Genomic DNA, 23,484 nt, shown 5'->3' with positions numbered 1-23,484 from the left:
ACTTGGTGAACATTGTATATATTTTTTTCTTTCTCCTTCTGTCAAATTTTAAGGAAAATCAATCAAAAACTTCGTTTCATTGAAAAATCTTCATATTTTCTTTATTCACAATGATTTCATCAAAACTATTTAAAACAAAATTTATAAATGACGGGGGAAATTTCCACAATGATACAAAATATTGAAAAACCTTACGGAATATGATTTTAATCCCACAAAATTATGGACACGTTCGAAATGGTTGAAAAATTCCGGGTATTACTTCAAACATTCGAAGAATATCAAACTGTTATAAATAGTACAAAACTTAAAGAAAATCATTGGAGAACTTATTTTTAAATGTCACAATAGAAAAATTGGTTAACTTTAGAAAATCTTATTTAAGAATATTTTTTGTCGTTTAGAACTGCCATAGAAAAAAGATTTGATATCAAGCCGTAAAAATCCTCACTCGGAGAAAAAAAATTTGGACAATTACATTGATGATCGCCCGTTTTCTTATTACACCACAAAAAAAGAAAACACAACTTCTTAAGTCACACAACGAAAATGATTTCGAACCGTAAGAAAATATCAAATATATTACAATCCTACAGCGTTCCTGTATAATACTCTTCACTAGTATACTGATTGTGCGGTATCAGTCTTTTTTCGACGAATCAGATGTTACAAGCCAAAATCATATCTCGGCCTCCAACCTGCTTTCCACTATGCTCTTGGGTTCCTAATTGACAAAACATATTAGAGTACAAGGGAAAAAATCGCCAAAGTCCAAGGATAGACCTGTGACGAAATATTTCCAGTACAATTTTGTTGAAAAATAGGTCTTTTTTCGTGGAAACCAATGTTACAAGCATTAAATCGTAAATAATTCATAGAAATTAAAATTAAAATTATATAGTCGTCAAAACATAAATAAGGAACTTTCGAGAAAAAAGACGTGATATCAAACCATAAACTTCCCCTAGGGAAAAAAAGGTTGGGACAAGTACATTGATGGTGTCGTGTTTGCTGATAATTCCATCCATAAAAAAAACTTAGAAACCGATGCCTTTTTCTTCTTATTTGATTCGAACAGCTAAATCAATTGAAAAAAAATTCATCTTATTTACGTGCAGCATTAAAATTTATTATATCAATTCGAGACCAAGTATTTTCTAATTAATTGAAAAAAGTTACCACTTGAATTACGTGCAGCACTAAAATTTGTGATATCAATCGGTGGACAAGTATTTTATTAGTAACTTCAAAGTTGAACATTATGGAATTGTTCTAAGAAGCTTTTAAATCCAAAAATATCACATGCAAGCTAATCATTTCTTGCTCTATGGTGGCAGAGACTTATAAGAAAATAGATTCTTTTCAGACTTTCAGGAGCTTCTGATATTATTCACAATATTCGACGTCGATTGGATCGATAGAAATTATGTTTAAATATGAGTTAAAAGTACTTGTCCGGCCCATCACTTTCCATTAAACTTATTATATTTAAATAAAAATCAGGGCTTTTTTAGAATAAACTAATTTAATAAGAATGGAAACGAATTGTCCTGTACTATACAAGGGATGTATTTGTGCATCGATAAATAAAAAACATTATGCACATTAAATATGTTCAAGTTTACAAAAATAACTCCCCAGTTTGTATTGGAATGACGACAATTTTTACTTCTCACTTCTTCCAGCGAACGAATTTCATTCGGTATAACTAACCTATACTATTATTAAGAACATTAAACTAATAATAAATCGCATTTCAATACATTTTTAACCGGATTCTGCCGTACAATTTCGTTTTTTTATGATTGATTTTTATTTCAATAAATAGTGATGGGCCGGACAAGTACTTTTAACTCATATTTAAACATAATTTGTAACGATCCAATCGACGTCGAATATTGTGAATAATATCAGAAGCTCCTGAAAGTCTGAAAAGAATCTATTTTCTTATAAGTCTCTGCCACCATAAAGCAAGAAATGTTAAGCTTGCATGTGATATTTTTAGATTTAAAAGCTTCTTAGAACAATTCCATAATGTTCAATTTTGAAGTTACTAATAAAATACTTGTCCACCGATTGATATCACAAATTTTAGTGCTGCACGTAATTCAAGTGGTAACTTTTTTCAATTAATTAGAAAATACTTGGCCTCGAATTGATATAATAAATTTTAATGCTGCACGTAAATAAGATGAATTTTTTTTCAATTGATTTAGCTGTTCGAATCAAATAAGAAGAAAGAGCCATCGGTTTCTAAGTTTTTTTTATGGATGTACAGATACTTCCAGTTCATAAGTGTGTTAGTAACTTTTGCATAATCTTAGGCTTGTGCAAAGTTTTTTCTCAGCAATTACGGCACCGATCACATTGACTTTGGGCTCATTCGAAAGGGATTTTGAAAATTAGTCTCCAAACTGATTTTCGCTTTACAACAAATCTCCTGGGCTCCGCAATTCTAGAAAATCACATGCCAGTTTTACCCCCACCACCGCGAATCGGTTTATTCAGAGATAATATAGTCTCGGTGAGCTCGGGACAGCAGACGACAGGGCTGTCAATGTACTTGTCCCGAGACTCTACCGAGTCTCTTGATTCCATAATCAAAAATAGGAAGTACTAATACCTGGAATGCATGTCAATACACAGAATTTTTCAAGTTTGCAAGTATCCGCTGCGATTTATTCATCTAAATTTTGATACAGAAAGAAAAAATTACCTCCGATTCATAAAATTTATTATGCCAAAACTAAAAAAAAAAAGACAGCGCACTTAAAAGTGAGCAGAACGCAGAAGTGTTCCATGTATCTTAGTTCATATATTACAGTAGGAACCAAATAGTGAAAAGATTGGCACACCTACCGCTTCGCAGGAATATCAAAGTTCATAGGTACTCGCTGCGTTTCAGTAATACAAAATTTGGTGCTATGGGGCAAAAAACTTCAAAATTACCCGAACCACATTTTTGAAACTTATTATGGCATATTCAAGAAATAAAGTGACAGATACGCTGCATGTTGTAGTAAATCAAATAGTGTAATTTAGTATGTCTCCATGGTTATACACAGACAAAATATTTGATCACATCCAGAAATGATCAGGCGTAGACTCACACACATGAATTTTTCAATCCATAATGCCAATCGTAAACATGGTCTGGAAATACTCAATATACATGTCGCTTCATCATGTTGTCAAACTTAAGAGGTGGTCATTGCATTTCAAAGATACAAATTTTGATATCACGCAAAATAAGCAAACAATGACTCATTGAAATAAATTTCCAAATTCATCATGCAACAATTCAAGTGAATGTCTATGTATTTACATGGCCTAAAGATTTTTTAAAACTCGGGTTTATAAATGAGCAATCATGAAAAGTTTTTGTTATGAATTTTCCTATTTACTGAAATCAATATGAGGAAATAGAAATATACGAATGTCACTCGAATTAGGTAGAGAATGAATAGAAATTAGTATAGATATAGTGTAAGCTAAGAAGCTGGGAAAAAGGGCCCGGTGAACACAGCTAAATGAAATGAAAGAAAATATGACAACAATACATTGAATTAGACACTCACTTGACCAAAGTTCTTCAAAATTTATTTGCATTCATTTACATCAGCGTTGCCGCACAGTCAATTCGGAGCGTACGTCGATGCTCTGAGAAACGTACCACTTTTGAATAAACTGTACCAAAGTGAAGTTAGCAGCATATATTCACGAATATTTAAAAAATTGATGGTCAAATACACAAAATAAATGTACAGAACGATTATCCGGCTGAATTTTGCTATCCTTTTTGTTTATAATGCTAACGGGATTTTTCTCTCACATGGCAGTCAATGGAATCTTGCTCGTCTTTCTTGTTTTTTGCTCACTTGCAAGTTTTTCTACCTTACCTACAGTGGTGCATAGAAATTACCATCATTGCTGGAGTTTGAAGACAATATTATTTTATTATTTACCTCTTGTTTTTATATAGTCACCAAGAGTACCAAGACACTTATTCTCTCCAGAAATAAATTTTATTTTAAAAAAAGTGAAAAGAACAACGAATAAAATCATTAAGTTTCAACATATATAAACATATGCAATAATCAATGATATAAAAATATGCAACTTAGGCAATATAGTACGATGACATACATTTATTTTATATTATCAAAAAGAATGTAGAGACTGAGACGATATTTTTCTTTCCAAATTTCGAATTCCGACACGATCAAGAATCATCACTGTCTGACTCGATATCGATCTCTTTTGTCTTCTTTTCTTGTTCAAATAACTTGCTATTTGGTTGCCATTCATAGCAGGCTTTTTTATGGAGCAGTTCTTTAGTTAAAATCAAGGTATTGCTCGTACTGACTTTAAGTTTATTGCGAGCTTTGGCCTCACTGCTGTGAGGCAGACATGCGAGAGATTTCATAAAGCAGTGCAATCGCGGAAACATTAATGTTTCTGCTTGGTTTTTTATCACACCGATCTTATTGATGAATTGAACCAGGCTTAAGTTTACACTCGTACTCGACAACTCTGCTACCTCCGGAAGTAATCTCCATTCAGAGTTCAATTCCTCCATATTCTCTTCTTTGACGAGATTTGGAAAGAGTAGCGCCAATGGAATAACCGATGCAATATTCCCAGATGTAGCAACTTTCGGATTCAATATCGATAAAGCTGAGAGGACCGGATCATTAAATTTGATGCGACGCTTTATTTGTCGACATAGCTCGACGTAAAATGAAAGTGTTCGTAGCTTGAAATCTCGAATTTCGTCAGCGTACCCTTGTATACCAGTCAACATTGCCTCAACTCGAGCTCCGAGATAAAGTTCTTCAATGGGTTTATACTCACGCACATTGCCGGGATCAATTGACTGCGTAGACGTCTTCATGACGTATTCAGTTTTTAAATAATTTTTCAGCAAGGTCCGGTATACCTCCATTACTCGATCCAATAAACAGTACAGCAGTGAGTCTCGACTTTGAAACTCGAGATTCAATCGATTTATCAAACCGAGTACGTACGATAAAAAGCTAAAATATAGCTTGAACATTGGATTTTTCAGCGTGTACATTATCGTATTTGCAGCTTGCAGACTGTCTTCGATCGCGGCAATTTCGAAAAATTTGATTAGAGCTGGCCACTGTTCGAGAATGCGATTGACCACGGCTTGGAGAGACAACCATCGAGTTTGACTCGGTCGTAATAATCGATGGGGTTCTAGGTTAGCAATTTCTTGGCATCCGGCGAACTGTGCCAAACGTTTCGGACTGTGTGAAAAGTACGAATATATATCACGGGCCAAATCCTCAACTGTTCGCGGCAACTGCAAACAAGCCGCGGAAGCGCACAGATGAAACGAGTGACAGAGACAACCCACCACGACCAAATGTGGAAGGGCCTCTTTTAATTTCGCTTGAATTTCATTTAAAGCTCCCATCATGACGGAAGCACTATCTGCTGCAAATCCAATCATGTTCGTGAGAGGAATTTGATGTAGAGTTAAAAATTCTATTATGGCAGAGTGTAATGCCGCAGCGGTACAACATGGTACTTCTAAAAGCCCCACACAACGATCTCTTATTTCGTTGGTGTCATCATCAAAGTATCGGGCAACCATGACGAGGCATTTGTTCGTGCTTATATCGGTCGTCTCATCAATGATGAGTGAAAACTTCGCCGTGCGTAATTTGAAAGCCGCTTCTTCGAGTCTCTCTGGACCCAGAACGTCCACGATGAGTCTTCTCCCTTTTGTTCGACTACAAGATACTTTTTTGGCAATTTCAGAATCTGGGCAAAGGGCAGGCAAAAGCTTGGTTAGATGTTCCAAGAACTTAAAAGGTAAATTATGCTCTGCAATGAGCATTGCCAGTTTGAAGGCCGAATTTTTTGCTTCAGTTGCTTTTTTCAGTCGGGGATTTTCTTTCATCAACACATCGAGAGCTACTGTGTGTGACGAAATACTAGAAGTTTTTCGATGAAAATCCGTTTTTTCATGTCGTTGGAGGTGTGACTGCCCTCCTTGGAGTGACTTTTGGCAGGTAGTGCAGAACGGCTTGTTGTTGCAATTCGTTACCCACGGGAAATCGCGTTGCCAAACTGTGCGAAATAATCGTTTCTCTTTTTTCTTCTCATGATTTTTGGTATTTTTTTTCCTTTTATTTTTTTCTTTTTTGGCGAGGATACCAAAGAATCACAATCGGTGCTCGACACAGCTTCGCACATTTCCGTCAAATCGCCGTCGATTTTTTCGCTGTCTGTTTCTTGATCTTCTTGGACACAGTCAGATGTTCTACTTGAGAATTTTCGCTTGACATATCTGGAAGGGATTTTTTTCGATAAATATGTATGTAAATATTGAGACTGTTTTTTCAGTTGTTTTTATCCTTCTAGATGTAATGCCAAACATATCCGCAGTATGAAAATACGACTTCCATGTTTCCATTTTTGTCGTTATGAACAGAATTTTTTTTTTTGTAAAGAATGAATTTTTTCTAAATTGATATACGATATTTATTCGTGAATATTTTCTTTTTATGATTCATTAAATAAATGATTTTTCGAACTTTGCGACTTGAAAGGAATCCCAAAATATTCATATTACTGATGGGAAAAATGATTCGACAACATGCTGTGCTGAAATATACTTACGATACTGATTTTCATTAATTGCCGGATCTTTATCTGGAGGCTTTGCGTTCGTGCTCGTGCCCGACGTACTCGGACGCGGCTTGAAAGCTTGGGTCTCGACATTTCGGATTTTTTGTGGTATCAAAAACCTACAAAAAAATCTAGTTGCTATCGCGCCAAAAATTCGTAAATATTTTTCATCTTCTCAAAAAAAAATCGAGCCACTTATTTTTATCGACGCGGAAAATGCATTCAAAGTTAGATGAAAGACAAGAGTATCGAAAAGTACCACAATCTTTAAAAAAGTACCAATAATTGCAGCGTCGTATTTGCGTACCAATGTAACCTAAAAAGTACCAGAAATGGTACAATTGTACCAACGTGGCAACGCTTACATACAACCACGCATATGTTTCTATAATGTAATTACACACCATAAAATCTCTGTTTGTAAAGAACGCTCGAGAGGTTATAATGAGCGAAAGTTTTTTTTTCTCACATAACTCCCGTTGAAAATTTTAAAAGAACCAGAGTCGGGATTGCAACAAAATTATGTCATAAATAAACGTAAAATCAAAAAATTTGTACAAGGAGAAATTTCCCAATACTAATATATGTCCTATATAACAAATACTCGTGTTTTGATTAGGTAAATAAGGATACAGATGATCATACGAAAAAGAACTTTATTTATTTAATTGATAATATTAAATTCTTGTGTGCTCACTGAGGAGCAGTCGTAGACAAAAACTGAAGAACTGTTTAGATAAATCAATCGTCTATTCTTTTTATATCGGCATAGCAACGACCTATATTAGCGGCTCGACGCCAAGTATTAAAAAAAAAACGAGAGTGTAAAAGAAAAATCAGCGCGAGCCCTGCCGCACTCTTATATGCGCGAATATGTCGATTTATGACGTCATAAAGTTTTTCAAACTGTTCTCACGGATAAACCATTGCAGTTAAAAATCTGAAAATTGATGATGATTTTTTTTACGATTTTTCTCTTTCAATTGATCTATGTTGCAAGTAAATCCGTTCATTCAATCCCGAGATATGATGATTTAGACGATTAAAATCGAGTGTTTCGGTACGCGCTAGTCGCTTGGAGTCAGAAAGACTTAAGTAGCGTTTGATTACCTTTCGACATACGTCCTTTGCACGAAACGTGACTTTTGTCCCGTTTCGTTTCGCCCAGTCCACTGAACGCGATATCCCCTCTATTCGCGCCCGATCGAGCGCGAGAGACAGCGCGCGTACACTCGTTCCCTCTCTCTCCCACTCGTCGTAACGTGGCGAGAGATCTATACGTATATCCAAAAATGTTCTTACGTTCTTTTTAATGCTACTGCACCGCTGGTTTGGATATTTGGATCCAACAAGGCGCATTTTGAAGGGAAGGCATTTAGCTTTACTTTGATGTATTCGAAAAGTCTCTACGACTTTCATTAGGGGTACTATATCGTTTCAACAAACATTGATATTTTGGTTCGTTTGATTTCTTTTTCAACTCAGCCGCAAGTTCAGATAAAACATTTTGTCTCCTCAATTTTTGGATATATTTTTTTTTAATTTATTTTTCAGCGGAACTTCGGATACATTGATAGTGGTAACTGCAGTAAAACGGGGCCGGGTGGAAATTCCGAACTGTGAGAAATCAGATGGCTTGAAATTTCGAGAATCGCTCTAGTGCAATATATCTACAGGAAAAAAATTCTATAGAAATAATAAACGAAAAATTGTTAAGTTCAAAAACATTCAACAAAAATAAAAAACAATCGAAAAAAATTCTGTAAAGAAAAATAAAAAATTTTCAAAAAAATTCATAAATATTGAACAAATTGAAAAATGTACTATCCAAGTTACATGCAGTCTAAAAATGCATGATATCAATTGGAGGACAAGTTTTTATTGATAATTTGGAATATTTATCGAACAAATCGGAAACTTTCATTGAAAAATTGACGTTTTACGCATAGGAGCCACTAATCATTCATGATAATTATTGTCAAGAAAAAAGTTCTTGAAAAAAAGTCATAATGGAAGTTACGTGCAGTACTAAAATGTATTATATCAATTCGAGGCCAAGTATTTATCAGTTATTCGAAATATTATCTCCGGCGACAACTGAGCGTTGAGAATCCTCGTCGGGCTCAGAACGTTTTATCAAAATTACTAAAAAATTAATGGAAATAAAAAATCACAGAATCTTTCTTTCGAATAATAAGAACGATGTCAAACCATTTCTTTTTAACCAGACCATATAAAAATCGTTAAAAATTCACATGAAAGTCATTCGTTACTTCAACAAGGTACAGACTTTAAAGAATCGATTCCCCTCCGACTTTCACGATCCTCTGGTATTATTCACAACATTCAACTTCGATTGGATCGGTACAAATTATGTTTAAATACGTCTTAAACGTACTTGTCCGGCCCATCACTTTTTATTCAAATTGCTCATTCGAAAAAAAATCAAAAACGAAGTTAATGCATGTGTTAATATTAAGGAACAGTAATTCCCGAGAAAATAATTTTCCTTGAAATCGCTCTTGTCAAAATGAAACGAAAATGGAAGATGAAGTTGATTAATCTATTTATATTGTATGGAGTCATAATTCACAACAAAATCATTTTTCTCCAAATTCCAGGAATCCACGTGTCGTACTCGACTAGTGATATTTATCAAAATGTGTACGTGACTATCGAAAAAAAAACATTGCACGGCTGAATAGGTTTGAAAATTTCTTATAATGTGCCTGATTATTTCTCATTTCCATTGCTACTTACCGAATGGTATGTGTTCCCTGAAGGAAATGAGAAGTGGATATTGCTATACGAACCTCAGAACAATCAAGTTCAAATTACTTGGAGATATTATTTATATTTCTATCCATTTTATTATATTTGGGATTATAGAACAGCCCTGATTTTTTTTCGAATGAGCAATTTGAATAAAAAGTGATGGGCCGGACAAGTACGTTTAAGACGTATTTGAACATAATTTGTACCGATCCAATCGAAGTTGAATGTTGTGAATAATACCAGAGGATCCTGAAAGACGGAGGGGAATCGATTCTTTAAAGTGTGTACCTTGTTGAAGTACCGAATGACTTTCATATGAATTTTTAACGATTTTTATATATTCTGGTTAAAAAGAAATGGTTTGACATCGTTCTTATTATTCGAAAGAAAGATTCTGCGATTTTTTATTTCCATTAATTTTTTAGTAATTTTGATAAAACGTTCTGAGCCCGACGAGGATTCTCAACGCTCATTTGTCGCCGGAGATAATATTTCGAATAACTGATAAATACTTGGCCTCGAATTGATATAATACATTTTAGTACTGCACGTAACTTCCGTTATGACTTTTTTTTCAAGAACTTTTTTCTTGAAAATATGTATCATGAATGATTAGTGGCTCCTATGCGTAAAACGTCAATTTTTCAATGAAAGTTTCCGATTTATTCGATAAATATTCCAAATTATCAATAAAAACTTGTCCTCCAATTGATATCATACATTTTTAGACTGCATGTAACTTGGATAGTATATTTTTCAATTTGTTCAATATTTATGAATTTTTTTGAAAATTTTTTATTTTTCTTTACAGAATTTTTTTCGATTGTTTTTTATTTTTGTTGAATTTTTTTGAACTTAACAATTTTTCGTTTATTATTTCTATAGAATTTTTTTCCTGGTTCTGAATCTTTTTTCTATATCATCAAACAAGGGACCATCAATGGACTTATCCCAACTTTTTTTTCCCTAGGGGAAGTTTATGGTTTGATATCACGCCTTTTTTCTCAAAAGTTCCTCATTTATGTTATGATGGCTATAGGATTTTAGTTTAAATTTCTATGAATTATTTGCTTAGTACATTTTTATAGATTCCATTCTCATACGAACATTTTTTATAGGATAATCTTTTTTATGAAATTATCAGCAAATAAGGGACCATCAATGTACTTTTCCCAATCTTATTTTCCCTAGGTATGATGTTCGGCTTATAAAGTTGGTTTCCACCATAAAAGACCAATTTTTCGTAAAAATTGTAGTGAAAATATTCCGTCACAAGTCTGCCCTTGAACTTTAGCGATTTTTTCTTTATACTCTAATATGTTATGCCTATTAGGAATCCAACAACATGCAGGAATCCGGGATGAGACCCGAGAAATGAATTTCGGTTTATAATGTTGGTTTCCACGTAAAAGACCAATTTTTCTTCAAAATAGTACTGAAAATATTTCGGCACTGGTTTGTTCTTGGACTTTGGTGATTTTTCTCCTTATCTTCTAATATGTTTTGTCTATTAGGATCCTAAGAGCATGAAGAAATGCGTGTTGTGGGCCGTAATATGATTTTCGGCTTATAACGTTGGTTTCTACGAAATAAGATCTATTTTTCGTCAAAATTGTACTGGAAATATTTCGTCACAGGTCTGTCCTTGGACTTTGGTGATTCTTTCCCTTGTACTCTAATATGTTTCGTCTATTTGGAACCCAAGAGCATGAAGAAAAGCGTGTTGCGGGTCGAGATATGATTTTCGGTTAACAACGTTGGTTTCCACGAAAAATAACAAATTTCTCGTCAACATTGTACAGAAAATATTCCGTCACAGGTCTGTCCATGGATTTGGGCGATTTTTTCTCTTCTACTCTAATATGCTATGCTTATTGGGAACCCAAGAGAACGGTAGAAAGCGGGTTGAGGGTCGAGATATGATTTTCGGCTTATAACGATGGTTTCCCCGAAAAAAGACCGATTTTTCGTCAAAATTATACTGGAAATATTTCGGCACAGGTCTGTTCTTGGACTTTGGCGCTTTTTTTCCTTGTACCCTAATATGTTTTGTGTATTAGGAACCCAAGCGTGTGAAGAAATGCGTTTCGTGGGCTGTAATATGATTTTCGGCTTATAACGTTGGTTTCCGTGAAAAAAGATCCATTTTTCGTCAAAATTGTACTGGAAATATTTCGTCACCGGTCTGCCGTGGCCTTTGGCGATTTTTCCAAGTCTTCATACCAAGAAAGAACTGACGTAAAGATTTCCTTAATAGAACAGATTTTATTTATCCCTTTTCTTCAAAATTCAAATGAAAGATAGATCAAATTCAAGACACGAAAAATCCAACAGATTTGCCCACTTTAAATGTCGCTTTTGCATTCTGAATCTAGAGATTTCGTCTCATGCAAAACGTGCCCCCAATGAAATATATTTCCAAAGTTTGCAAACGGCCGCTGAGGTTCAATTATCCACAGTTTGATAGTTGCTGAAAAAAAGTACCCGTAAACTTCTAACATTTATTATGCCAGAACTCAAAGCAGCAAAAAAAACTTAGCGAACTTTATTCAACAGAGCAACAGAATTCAAAGACGTTTAACGTACCTGCATTGGTTTTGGAGGAAAACCTATTCAGGACAATTCAGAAATTAATTTAGAAATTCGAAAACTCACAATGGAGTAGAAAAAGGAAAATTGAAGTATCTAGAAAAGCGGAAGACTTTTGTGATGAATTTTCTAGATTACATGATACGGTTGGAGTAAATAATTTGAATGATTGGCACACACGCTGCAACACAGAAATATCAAAGTTTGGAAGTATTCGCTGTATATCAGTCATACAAACTTCAATACTATTTGGAAAGGAACACTTAAAAACTTGCCGAACCAAGTTTCATTACATATTACCATAATCAAAGATAAGGGGTGATCCGTTGCATATATATTTATCCACAGAAATTTCAGAGTTCGCAGGTATCTGCTGCGGTTCAATGTATCTGCGCAATGAGCTTCGAAAACAGCAATTTTAAATCTATCCATAAATGAGCAACTGAAGACTTTTATAATCAATTTTTTACTTCATCTAGATGTTACAGTTAGAGTCAAAATGTAAAATGAATGGCACAGTATTTAAATTGTATAGTTTACAGATTTTTGCAGTATTTTAATGATCCGAATCTACAGCATTATAATGAAAAGTTGTCAAAAGTCATGATGTTACATTAAAATGACATAGCGCACATTGCATTCAGCAATTCTGTAAGTTTCTGAGGATGTTGGTAGGCATCATATTTGATCGCATCCAAAACTGAGCAACAGTAGACTTATCGGAATGAATTTTTTTTATAATAATTCCATATTTGTAGTTTGCAAAGTGGAAATACTCAACATACATGTCATTCCATAAGTTTTGTTATCGAAATTTGTGTTTGCACACCCCATTCCGAAAATACGACTTTTCATATCATCTGCAAAAAAAGCATCCAAAGGCTTTCTGGAACAAGTTTCACAAATTTATCACTCGACAGACCTAATGGGAAAAGAATAACTACACACTATACCAAGACCAGATTTTTTTTTTTAAATCTGATTTACAAAATGTGCAATTCAAGATCATGGTTAGAAACCTCTCGAATCATGTTACCACAATCATCATGAAGGAGTAGAAAATCATAGAACACATATTAGGGAACGAATTAATAATATGAATCGATCCGCTGCAAACTGAGCGAGTGAAAACAAGGATCGGAGAGGGCAGAGCCAAACTGAATATCAAGCAAAATATGGGGATGTTTAAAAATAATGACGACACAAGAAATAAATTAGAAAACATTTATTCAATTAAAGTTTCTAATATCATTCTAACAGTTGCGTGTATTTTTGTTCTATTTATTCGTATATATAACCTATGTACACATGATATATAACCACGCCACTGACAATATATTCGCACTGGACAATATTTCTCGTACTCTGGTTTAATTGAAGCATTATTTCAGTTAACACTTATTTCCAATCGAACGAAATAATGAAATCTTGAAAAGTTTCGTTGACATACATGCATCGCGCATTTTTTATATTCTTTTTCACACACACATCACAGACTACATTTCCGCGGCCGTTTTGATACCGGTTTCACAAATAACAAAATAAATAGTAATATGCACTTCTTTACATTATGAAAATTATTTTTTTATTGATCCCGCACGCACTTCGTAATGTCGAAACTCTGTTCATACGATCAAAAACTGACACATGGTTTGTACATATATATATGTATATCGGTCGAATTTATGACTGCTGTTACCAGCTGTGCTGCGCCGTGTGCTACGTTCTGAAGTTGACGTCAGATTTCCAATCATCAACAACTAATTTCAACAACCAATCACAACGTCTAAAAATGGATGTCGTCAGATCCAACGAATCAGAAACTCGAGAGCATCAAAGTGCCTTTGATGGTGTTTATAAATACAGACGCATAAATTCTTGAATGTGTTGGTAACTTTTGCATAATCTTGAGCCCGTGCAAAGTTTTTTCTCGGCAATTACAACACCGATCATGCTGATTTAGGGCGGAATCGAAAGAGAATTACTCAATTGGCTTAAACTTCAATTTTCAAGTTGCTAAATGGCTCCTGAGCTGCGTAATTCAATAAAATCACATGCCAATTTTACCCCCACCACCGTGAATCGTTTTATTCAGAGAAAGTATAGACTCGGCGAGAGCCTCGGGCCAGCAGACGACAGGGCTGTCAATGTACTTGTCCCGAGACTCTACCGAGTCTCTTGAATCGGCGAGAGCCTCGGGCCAGCAGACGACAGGGCTGTCAATGTACTTGTCCCGAGACTCTACCGAGTCTCTTGATAAGGCAAATCAGTTTATCAAAAATAGGTCTGGAAGTTGTAAGAAAAAATGTTCGTCACCTTATAACGTCAAATTTTCTTTTTGCTATCTGAAATGTCATAGTTGATAATTAATAAAACAAGAACATACGGAACTGTTAGTATATATAATGTGAGAAACTCCAATCGAATAAATGTTTTCCAATTTATTTTTTATGGCATCATTATTTTTGAATATTCCCATATTTTGCTTCCTGTTGAGTCTGGCTCTGCTCTTTCCGATCCTTGTTTTGACTCCATCGGTTTGCAGCGGATCGATACATATTATTAATTGGTTGCCTAATATGTGTCCTTTAATTTTCTACCATTTCTTCATGCTGATTGTGGTAACCTGATTCAAGTGGTTTCCGACTATGATCATTATTCGCACATTTTGTATATCAGATTCTCAAAACAGTTTCTGGTGTTGATATAAGTGTAGTTATACTTTTTCCACCTGGCCTGTCGAGTAATAAATTTTGAAACTTGTTCCAAAAAGTCTTTGGATGCTTTTTTTTGCTGATAATATGAAAAGTTAAATCTTCGGAATGCGGTAGGCAAACACAAATTTTGACAACAATACTTATGAAATAACGTGTATGTTGAGTATTCCTATTCTGCAAACTGCAAATGTGGAATTATTGGTGAAAACATTCATTACGATAAGTCTACAGTTGCTCAGTTTTGGATGCGATTGAGTATAAACCAGGAAAAAATTCTATCGAAATAATAAACGAAAAATTGAAAAGTTCAAAAAAATTCAACAATAAAAAACAATCGAAAAAAATTCTGTAAAGAAAAATAAAAATTTTCAAAAAAATTCATAAATATTGAACAAATTGAAAAATGTACTATCCAAGTTACATGCAGTATAAAAATGTATGATATCAATTAGAGGCCAAGTTTTTATTGATAATTTGGAATATTTATTGAACAAATCGGAAACTTTAATTGAAACTCATGATAATTATTTTCAAGAAAAAAGTTAATGAAAAAAAAGTCATAACGGAAGTTACGTGCAGTACTAAAATGCATTATATCAATTCGAGGTCAAGTATTTATCGGTTATTCGAAATATAATCTCCGGCGACAAATGAGCGTTGAGAATCCTTGTCGGGCTCACAACGTTTTATCAAAATTACTAAAAAATTAATGGAAATGAAATCATTAAAAATTCATATGAAAGTCATTCGTTACTTCAACAAGGTACACACTTTAAAGAATCGATTCCCCTCCGATTTTCAGGATCCCCTGGTATTATTCACAACATTCAACTTCTATTGGATCGGTACAAATTATGTTCAAATACGTCTTAAACGTACTTGTCCGGCCCATCACTTTTTATTCAAATTGCTCATTCGAAAATAAATCAAAAACAAAGTTAATGCATGTGTTAATATTAAGGAACAGTAATTCCCGAGAAAATAATTTTCCTTCGAATCGTGCTTGTCAAAATGAAACGAAAATGAAAGATAAAGTTGATTAATTTATTTATATCATATGAAGTCAGAATTCACAACAAAATAATTTTTCTCCAAATTCCAGGAATCCACGTGTCGTACTCGACTAGTGGTATTTATCAAAATGTGTACGTGACTATAGAAAAAAAATATTGCATGGCTGAGTAGGTTCGAAAATTTCTTGTAATGTGCCTGATTATTTCTCATTTTCATTGGTTCTTACCGAATGGTATGTGTTCACTGAAGAAAATGAGAAGTGGATATTGCTATACGAAATTGCGAACAATCAAGTTCAAATTACTTGGAGATATTATTTTTATTTCTATCGATTTTATTATATTTGTCATTTTAGAATAGCCCTGATTTGTTTTCGAATGAGCAATTTGAATAAAAAGTGATGGGCCGGACAAGTACGTTTAAGACGTATTTGAACATAATTTGTACCGATCCAATCGAAGTTGAATGTTGTGAATAATACCAGGGGATCCTGAAAATCGGAGGGGAATCGATTCTTTAAAGTGTGTACCTTAGGGTGATTCGTTTTGAGCGAACATTTTTTTTCTTTACTCCCGCAGCCAAATATCATTCTTTACGCTGAAAAAAGACCCTGTCCAAAGGGGATCTCTGAATTTTAATTCTAAGTACTTTTTTTCAATTTTGAAGATTTCCTATTTAAAATACACGTAAATTTTTATTTTTTTTTCTTTAATTTTTATAACTTTACGGCATTTTATGGTATCATCACACCCACAAATAGGTTTTCTTCAGAATTGAACGCTCTACAAAAATCCCCATTGCAGCGAAACCGTAACTCACACTGGTGAGTAATTGCGGGTCGCTAAACCTGATTTTTTCATGATATTATCATGAGTTTAGCCATTATCTCGTTAACAACGAGAGCTACAGAAAAAATGTGAATAATGAATTTTTAGGAAATTTAATTTCCTACAAAAAAGGTCTTATAAATGTAAGCGATACAATTGATAGTTTGAGAGATATTCAACATTTAGAAAAATAATTTGCTGAGAATCCATAAAATTGCTAGTTTTATGTCTTTTAAATCATCAAAACACTCAAAAAAAATTATTTATTTTTTCATAAATAATATTTTTATAATTATTGGAAAACGTAATATGACATTAAAAAGAATTTTTTCATTTAATAATTGTTTATTCATTACCAAGCTCTTTATATGAAGAATCATTTAATCATTTCAATACACCTTCGTTTTCAATTTTAAATTCAGTCGAGTTACAGAGTAAATAATCTAGCATTGCTACCCAAAATAATTTTATTTTCTGAAACCCAATTTTAATTACTATAAAAAACGAAAATTTTGTCAATTTGTGTCGTTATCAGTTCACTAAGTGTTAAGGTGATTTATCACTTGCGTAAGTGCGAGAGAAATGGCTGCAAAATGGTTACACGGTTCACTCGGACACCCTTGATTTTTCGAGAAAAATAAACGTTACACCTCTGATAAAATGAGAATAGCATATAACTCATATTTTCTTTGAAATATCAAGCTACTTGCAATAAACCGTGCAACAGGATTTTTACCGATTGAACAAGTAATAGATCACCAATTAGTCATTGTCTAGTTGAATTTCAAATTAATATAAAAAGGTTAAAATTGATCATTATGATCATTGAAAATTATATAATTTCTGATGACGAATTTGTGAAGCCATAAACCTAGCAATTTTATCGATTTTCAGCAAATTATTTTTCTAAATGTTGAATATCTCTCAAACTATCAATTGTATCGCTTACATTTATACGACCTTTTTTGTAGGAAATTAAATTTCCTAAAAGTTCATTATTCACATTTTTTTCTGTAGCTCTCGTTCTTAACGAGATAATGGCTAATCTCATGATAATATCAGGAAAAAATCAGGTTTAGCAAAGCGCAATTACTCACCAGTGTGAGTTACGCTTTCGCTGCAATGGGGAATTTTTTAGAGCGTTCAATTCTGAAGAAATCCTATTTGTGGGTGTGATGATACCATCAAATGCCGCAGAGTTATGAAAATTAAAGAAAAAAAAATAAAAATTTACGTGTATGTTAAATAGGAAATCTTCAAAATTGAAAAAAAAGTACTTAGAATTAAAATTCAGAGCTCCCCTTTGGACAGGGTCTTTTTTTCAGCATAAAGAATGATATTTGGCTGCGGGAGTAAAGAAAAAAAAATGTTCGCTCAAAACGAATCACCCTAGTGTACCTTGTTGAAGTAACGAATGACTTTCATGTGAATTTTTAATGATTTCATTTCCATTAATTTTTTAGTAATTTTGATAAAACGTTGTGAGCCCGACAAGGATTCTCAACGCTCATTTGTCGCCGGAGATTATATTTCGAATAACCGATAAATCCTTGACCTCGAATTGATATAATACAATTTAGTACTGCATGTAACTTCCGTTATGACTTTTTTTTCATTAACTTTTTTCTTGAAAATAATTACCATAAACTTCCCCTAGGAAAAAAAAGGTTGGGACAAGTACATTGATGGTCCCTCGTTTGCTGATAATCCCATCCATGAAAAAAACTTCAAAACAAAATTTTTATAAAAAATGGGCAAAAAAATTATTTTTTAAAAAAAATACAGAACAATTCGAAAAAAATTTCACAAACCTTGAAAAAGCATTATCTTTAAAAAAAACTAAACTGTATCTATTTTTTAAAGTGTTAAAAGAATCAAATAACAAGTAAAAAATAAAAACCGAAAAATCGAGCTTGAAATCATTTTGGAAACCGATGCCTCATTATTCTTCTTATTTGATTCGAAGGGCTAAATCAATTAAAAAAAATTCCATCTATTTTACGTGCAGCATTAAAATTTATTATATCAATTCGAGGCCAAGTATTTTCTAATAAATTGAAAAAAGTTACCATTTGAGTTACGTGCAGCACTAAAATTTATGATATCAATCGAAGGACAAGTAATTTATGAGTAACTCCAAATTTCAACATTATGGAACTGTTTTAAGAAGCTTTTAAATCCAAAAAAATCACATGCAAGCTAGTCATTTCTTACTTTATGGTGGCAGAGACAATCGATTTTTTTCAGACTTTCAGGAGCTACTGATATTATTCACAATATTCGACGTCGATTGGATCGATAGAAATTATGTTTAAATATGAGTTAAAAGTACTTGTCCGGCCCATCACTTTCCATTAAACTTATTATATTTAAATAAAAATCAGGGCTTTTTTGGATTTAAAAGCTTCTTAAAACAGTTCCATAATGTTGAAATTTGGAGTTATTTGACGTATGTGATGTTTGAGAAGTAGTTTCTGCAGAGTTTTATGATGTAATTATCAATTCTCGGGATGTTTGCCCGGTTGTAAAGAATTTTGTTGGAGATGAAGTGTACGTAATTGGTGTGCTCGGATCTGTAGATGTGGAGGCATTTTCTTAGGCACTGTCTCTCGAAAGAGCGTTACTTCTCCATCATCGTGTGGTTGAGGTTCCACCAAGTTGGCGCAGCGTATGTTAGAATAGGTCTGAGAAGGAGGAGGTATAGTATAATTTTTGCTTGGCAGGTAAGGTGCTTGTTGTAAAAGATGTTGATGTTTGCTTGATAGGCTTTTCTGGCTTTTTCTACTTGAGTTTCGACGTGGATATTCCCCCGAAGGAGGTTGTCTAGGTAGACACCGAGGTATTTAACAACATTTTTATGGGGAACCACCGTTTTAACGTTTGTTCCTGGGTTTGTTGCCTTTATTTGAAAAGTTTTGTAGCCGATCCTGTGTGAAGAGCATATTTGGTTGAGCGGCTTTCTAAAGAGAATGGTCTCGCATTTTGAAGGGCTGAGGCGGAGGTTCCAGTTTATATACCATTGGTTTATTTTCTCGACTATTGATTCTAAGGTTGCGCGGACTGTCTCAATTGTTTTATTGGCGGTGTATACAATAACATCGTCTGCGAAAGCGATGGCCGAGGAAGTAGCGTTGATATTGTCGGGGTTGTTGTTGTTGATGCCAAAGGACGATAGTATGTCTGAGGTGAAGATATTGAAGAGGATGGGGGAGTTTACTGTACCCTGCTGAAGGCCTTCACGGATGCTAAAGGTTTCTGTTGATGTGGTGGTTCCGTCCCAGGTTACAAATGTTTTAGCGGTTATCATGTCCCAGATGTTGAATATGAGCGGTTTCGGGAAGTTTTTCGAGTGTAGTTTGTAGATAAGCCCTGTAAGCCACACGGAGTCGAAAGCTTTTTCTAAGTCAAGTAACGCTGCCCCCACGAAGAGCGAATTTTCTACGTCTGTATGTATGTCTGTGAGCAGTTTGTGTATGGCATGTGTGGTTGAATGTTTCTGTTTGAAACCAAATTGAGAGTGAGGTATAATGTTGTGGGTGGTGCAGAAGTTTGTTATGCTTTTGTTTATGATTATTTCAAAGACTTTACTGAAGTTGGGAGTGAGACTGATGGGCCTATAACTGGACGGATCATTGGGGTTTTTATTTTTCTTGAGGAGCGGGAGTACTTTTGCTTTTTTCCAGATTCTTGGGAAGTAGTAGTTGTTTAGCGCGTTGTTAAAGATTATGGTGAGGGTGGATGTGACTTTTTCTGGGAGGTGTTTCAGCACTATCGAGGGGATGTTGTCCAGCGCTGCGGAGGTTTTGTTTGGGAGTTGAGTGAGGATTTTACGTACTGAGGCTGTGTCGCAGAAGATATTATCTTGGTCGTTGCCTGTGCTGGGGTTTGTTGACTTGTTGAGGTTTGAAAAGTAGGTTATTGACGTGTTATTCTGTTTGAGTGAGGTTAGTTCGGCTAGTAATTCGCTGGTTCTGTTGTTGATTAATTCTACGAATCGGAGATTCTGATTGATATGTCTGGGGGAGTTTATCGATTCATAAAACGCACCTATTGCGTTGAATTTGTCTGTTTGTTCTGTGAAAGAATATTTGTTGTTGCTGACTGGAATATTTGCCAGATTAATGTTTGTGCGGTTTAGCAGAGCTTGATTATGTGTTGGTATTTCGATTTTTCCGATTTTTATTGGGTCATTGGGACGCAGGAGTCTATTGATTTTTGGAAAAAAAGACTCTGCTTTACGGTGATCTATTCGTTTTAGTTGGTTTTTCCAGTAGTTTTCCGTTGATTTTTTGAATTCCGCTTTGAGGCGTTTTTTCATTGTTTTTAACACGTTTTTGGCGATCAGGGAGGCGGGGCGTTGACTATATGGATCGAGTGAGGAGAGTTTGTGTAAGGTGGATACTAGAGAGGATTTTATTTTGTGGAGTTTTGTTATCGTTGAGTTGAGGTATTTGTGTGTGTTATTAGTGGCTTTGATTCGGGGCGTGATGCTATGGATGGTTGCAACGATGTGGGTATTTATTTTATTGATAGCATTGTCTATTTCGTCGTTAGAGAGATTTCTATTGTCCGGGATTATTTCGAGGTAGTTTTCATCGAGATGCCTGGAGAATCTGTCCCAGTTGGTGGCTTTGTAGATGAATCTTGTGGGATAGTCGTCTGGGGAGGCGTTGCGAATTTCGTCACTGTCAAGTGAGATATTGAAGGATATGGCGGCGTGGTCGCTGTCATAAGGGAGAGTTTTTGTGGTTGCGTTCGGGGAGTTTAGCAGCTGTAATCTTGCATCTATTATTGCCAGGTCTAGGAAGGAGGCGGCCGGTTTGTAGGTGGGAAGGTCGGATGGGAGGATCAGTGTTTTGAATTTTATCGCGTTTCGCGCGTCCCAGTTGACAAGGATTTTGCCTCGCGTGTTTTTGGCGCGATCGCCCCACCGAGTATGTCTCGCATTTAGGTCTCCTGCTAGTATAAAGAAATTTTTGTTTTTATGTAGGTTGAGTTCGCTGAAAAGAGTGGCAAGTTCAGAAGCGAATATATCTCTGTGGTCGTTTGTGGCGTAGGTGCTTATGATGTAGAGATTTTTTGCTCGGTGTGAGTTTAGTTTTATAATGGTATACTCTATGATTGCGTTAGTGAGCGAAGAGGGTTGTGTGATTAAAGAATAAGGGATTCTTTTTTTAATGAGGATGGCGGTACCCCCCCCCCCCCCCCCTCGGGTTGCGTTAGGCCTATCGGTGCGAATAAAGTTGTAGTTTTGAAACTCGAGCTTGTGTTTATAGTTTAGTTTGGTTTCTGAGAGGAGTATTATGTCATGTGAGTATTTTTCTGTAAAGTTGATGAGCTCAAGTCTTTTTTGGTGAGTTACTATTGAGTTAACGTTTATAGCTGCTATGTGGATATTTTTAAGGGGTGTTGCGGGGTTATGCATTGTTCGGGAATAAAGATGCTAGTAGGAATTCTATTTTTTGTGTGTTGAGTGCAACTTGTTTAGCGATAGTTAGCAGTTGTTCAGATATGATTGTTGATAAGTCTTTTTTTAGCACGTCGAGCCAGTTTGTGTTCTGGTGTGGTGTGGGGGAGGACGAATTATTGTAGTTGAGCGAGAGTAAGTTATTGTTGTTGTTTGGGTCGTGAATGGGTTGAGAGAGATGGGGATGGCTTTGTTGAGAGTTTTGTGGACCGGTGGGAAGGTGATTTTTTGTGATTTGAGCAAATGATGTTCTTGGGTTGACCGGTGTTGCTATTTTAATTATTTTTTCATGTAACGAAGAAATGTTTTTCGCTTCGTTCTGTTTTTTAGTTTTCCGAGCGAACTTAAGATATGGGCAACCTTTATACGAAGCAGGGTGTCCGTGAGCTCCGCAGTTGGCGCAAGTGAGGTCCGTCGGGTGGTGTTATTAGTGTAGTGGCAGGCCCCAGGTTCGTGCGATTGTGCGCATTTGACGCACCTGTATTGGAGGTGGTAGTTTTTGCTGGCGTGTCCTACTCGCTGACAATTTTTGCATTGGAATACTGGGGGCTTCCGGAGGTGCTCCCATCTTACTCGTTGATACGCGAGAGTTTTTATTTTAAATAGTGGACTTACTTTGCTGGTGTTTGAAACCTGGATGAGGTGGTGGTGCCTTTCAGGGTTATTTTTGTCGAAGTTAAAGAGGGCCACATTTATGAGTTCGATGTTCGGTATTTGAAGGCCTAGAATTTCGTTTTTGATATCTTCGGGAGTGAAGTCTCCATGGATTCCTTTTAATAACAGAGTTTTAGGTTTTTCTTCGACCGGTGTATAGGTGAAGAACTGGATTTTGTTATCAATGAGCGCGGTTTTGATTTTGTTGAAGTTATCGAGGTTATTTGCGTAAATGGTGTGGTTTGTTTGGTCGGTTTGCTTGAGTATTGCCTCGCTTTTTGTAATTTGAAGGCTCGTGGTTAATGTTATGGTGGCTGCTAGCGTTGTCTTCGCTGTGTATATGGGCGGAGGTTTGCGGCCCTTCCGTTGGGCCGTTGCGGAATCAGAGGTGGGGGGTTCCTCTGCTTCCATGTCGCTGTCGTCAGAGAGCGCTTCATAGTGATTCTTTTGCGTAGTTGCGGGTCCTTCCTGTGTCGGTAGACTGTGTCTCCTTTTGACGGGATTCTTGGGAAGTTCCCAGCCAGTTCCTGTAGGTGGCAGGTCAGGCGTTTCTTGCCGTGCCGGCGAAGTTTTGCGCTTGCGCGATGTCGCAAGGTTCGGACTTATGTTCGAGGTGCATGGCTTTTTATTTTCTTTTCTTAGATTTTTAAATAGGTAATCAATTTGCACTGAGTTTAGGTTCCTTGTTTTCCGATCGCGATTGGCGCTGGGCGCTGGTGCGCTGTTGTTATTCGAAGTCGATGGTTGCGAAACGCAGCCCGCGCCACGTGCGTTTCTT

The 23,484-nt window shown here is 35.4% G+C and overlaps 2 protein-coding genes across 2 annotated transcripts in view; both read right to left on the bottom strand.

Annotated features, from left to right (window-relative positions):
* LOC122408149 (uncharacterized) overlaps positions 1-23,484 on the bottom strand; it is a 1,237,064-nt gene that overhangs the window by 119,785 nt on the left and 1,093,795 nt on the right. The gene's annotated exons all lie outside the window — the stretch shown is intronic.
* LOC122408171 (uncharacterized) lies at positions 4,142-6,776 on the bottom strand. The gene is made up of 2 exons (XM_043414808.1): positions 6,655-6,776; positions 4,142-6,322 (listed from the first exon to the last, which is right to left on the bottom strand). The coding sequence occupies exon 2, from the start codon at positions 5,930-5,932 to the stop codon at positions 4,223-4,225; it is 1,710 nt and encodes a 569-aa protein (XP_043270743.1). The 5' UTR covers positions 5,933-6,322; positions 6,655-6,776; the 3' UTR covers positions 4,142-4,222.

The sequence above is a fragment of the Venturia canescens genome, chromosome 1 (assembly GCF_019457755.1).
Source record: "Venturia canescens isolate UGA chromosome 1, ASM1945775v1, whole genome shotgun sequence".
Taxonomy (NCBI): Eukaryota; Metazoa; Arthropoda; class Insecta; order Hymenoptera; family Ichneumonidae; genus Venturia; species Venturia canescens.
The sequence above is the reverse complement of the archived record's forward strand: the minus strand, read 5'-3'. Positions and strand labels throughout refer to the sequence as shown.

Bases quoted from the DNA above. Each gene is read 5' to 3' on its own strand.
- LOC122408171 (XM_043414808.1), bottom strand. From the start codon at position 5,932: ATGAAAGAAAATCCCCGACTGAAAAAAGCAACTGAAGCAAAAAATTCG.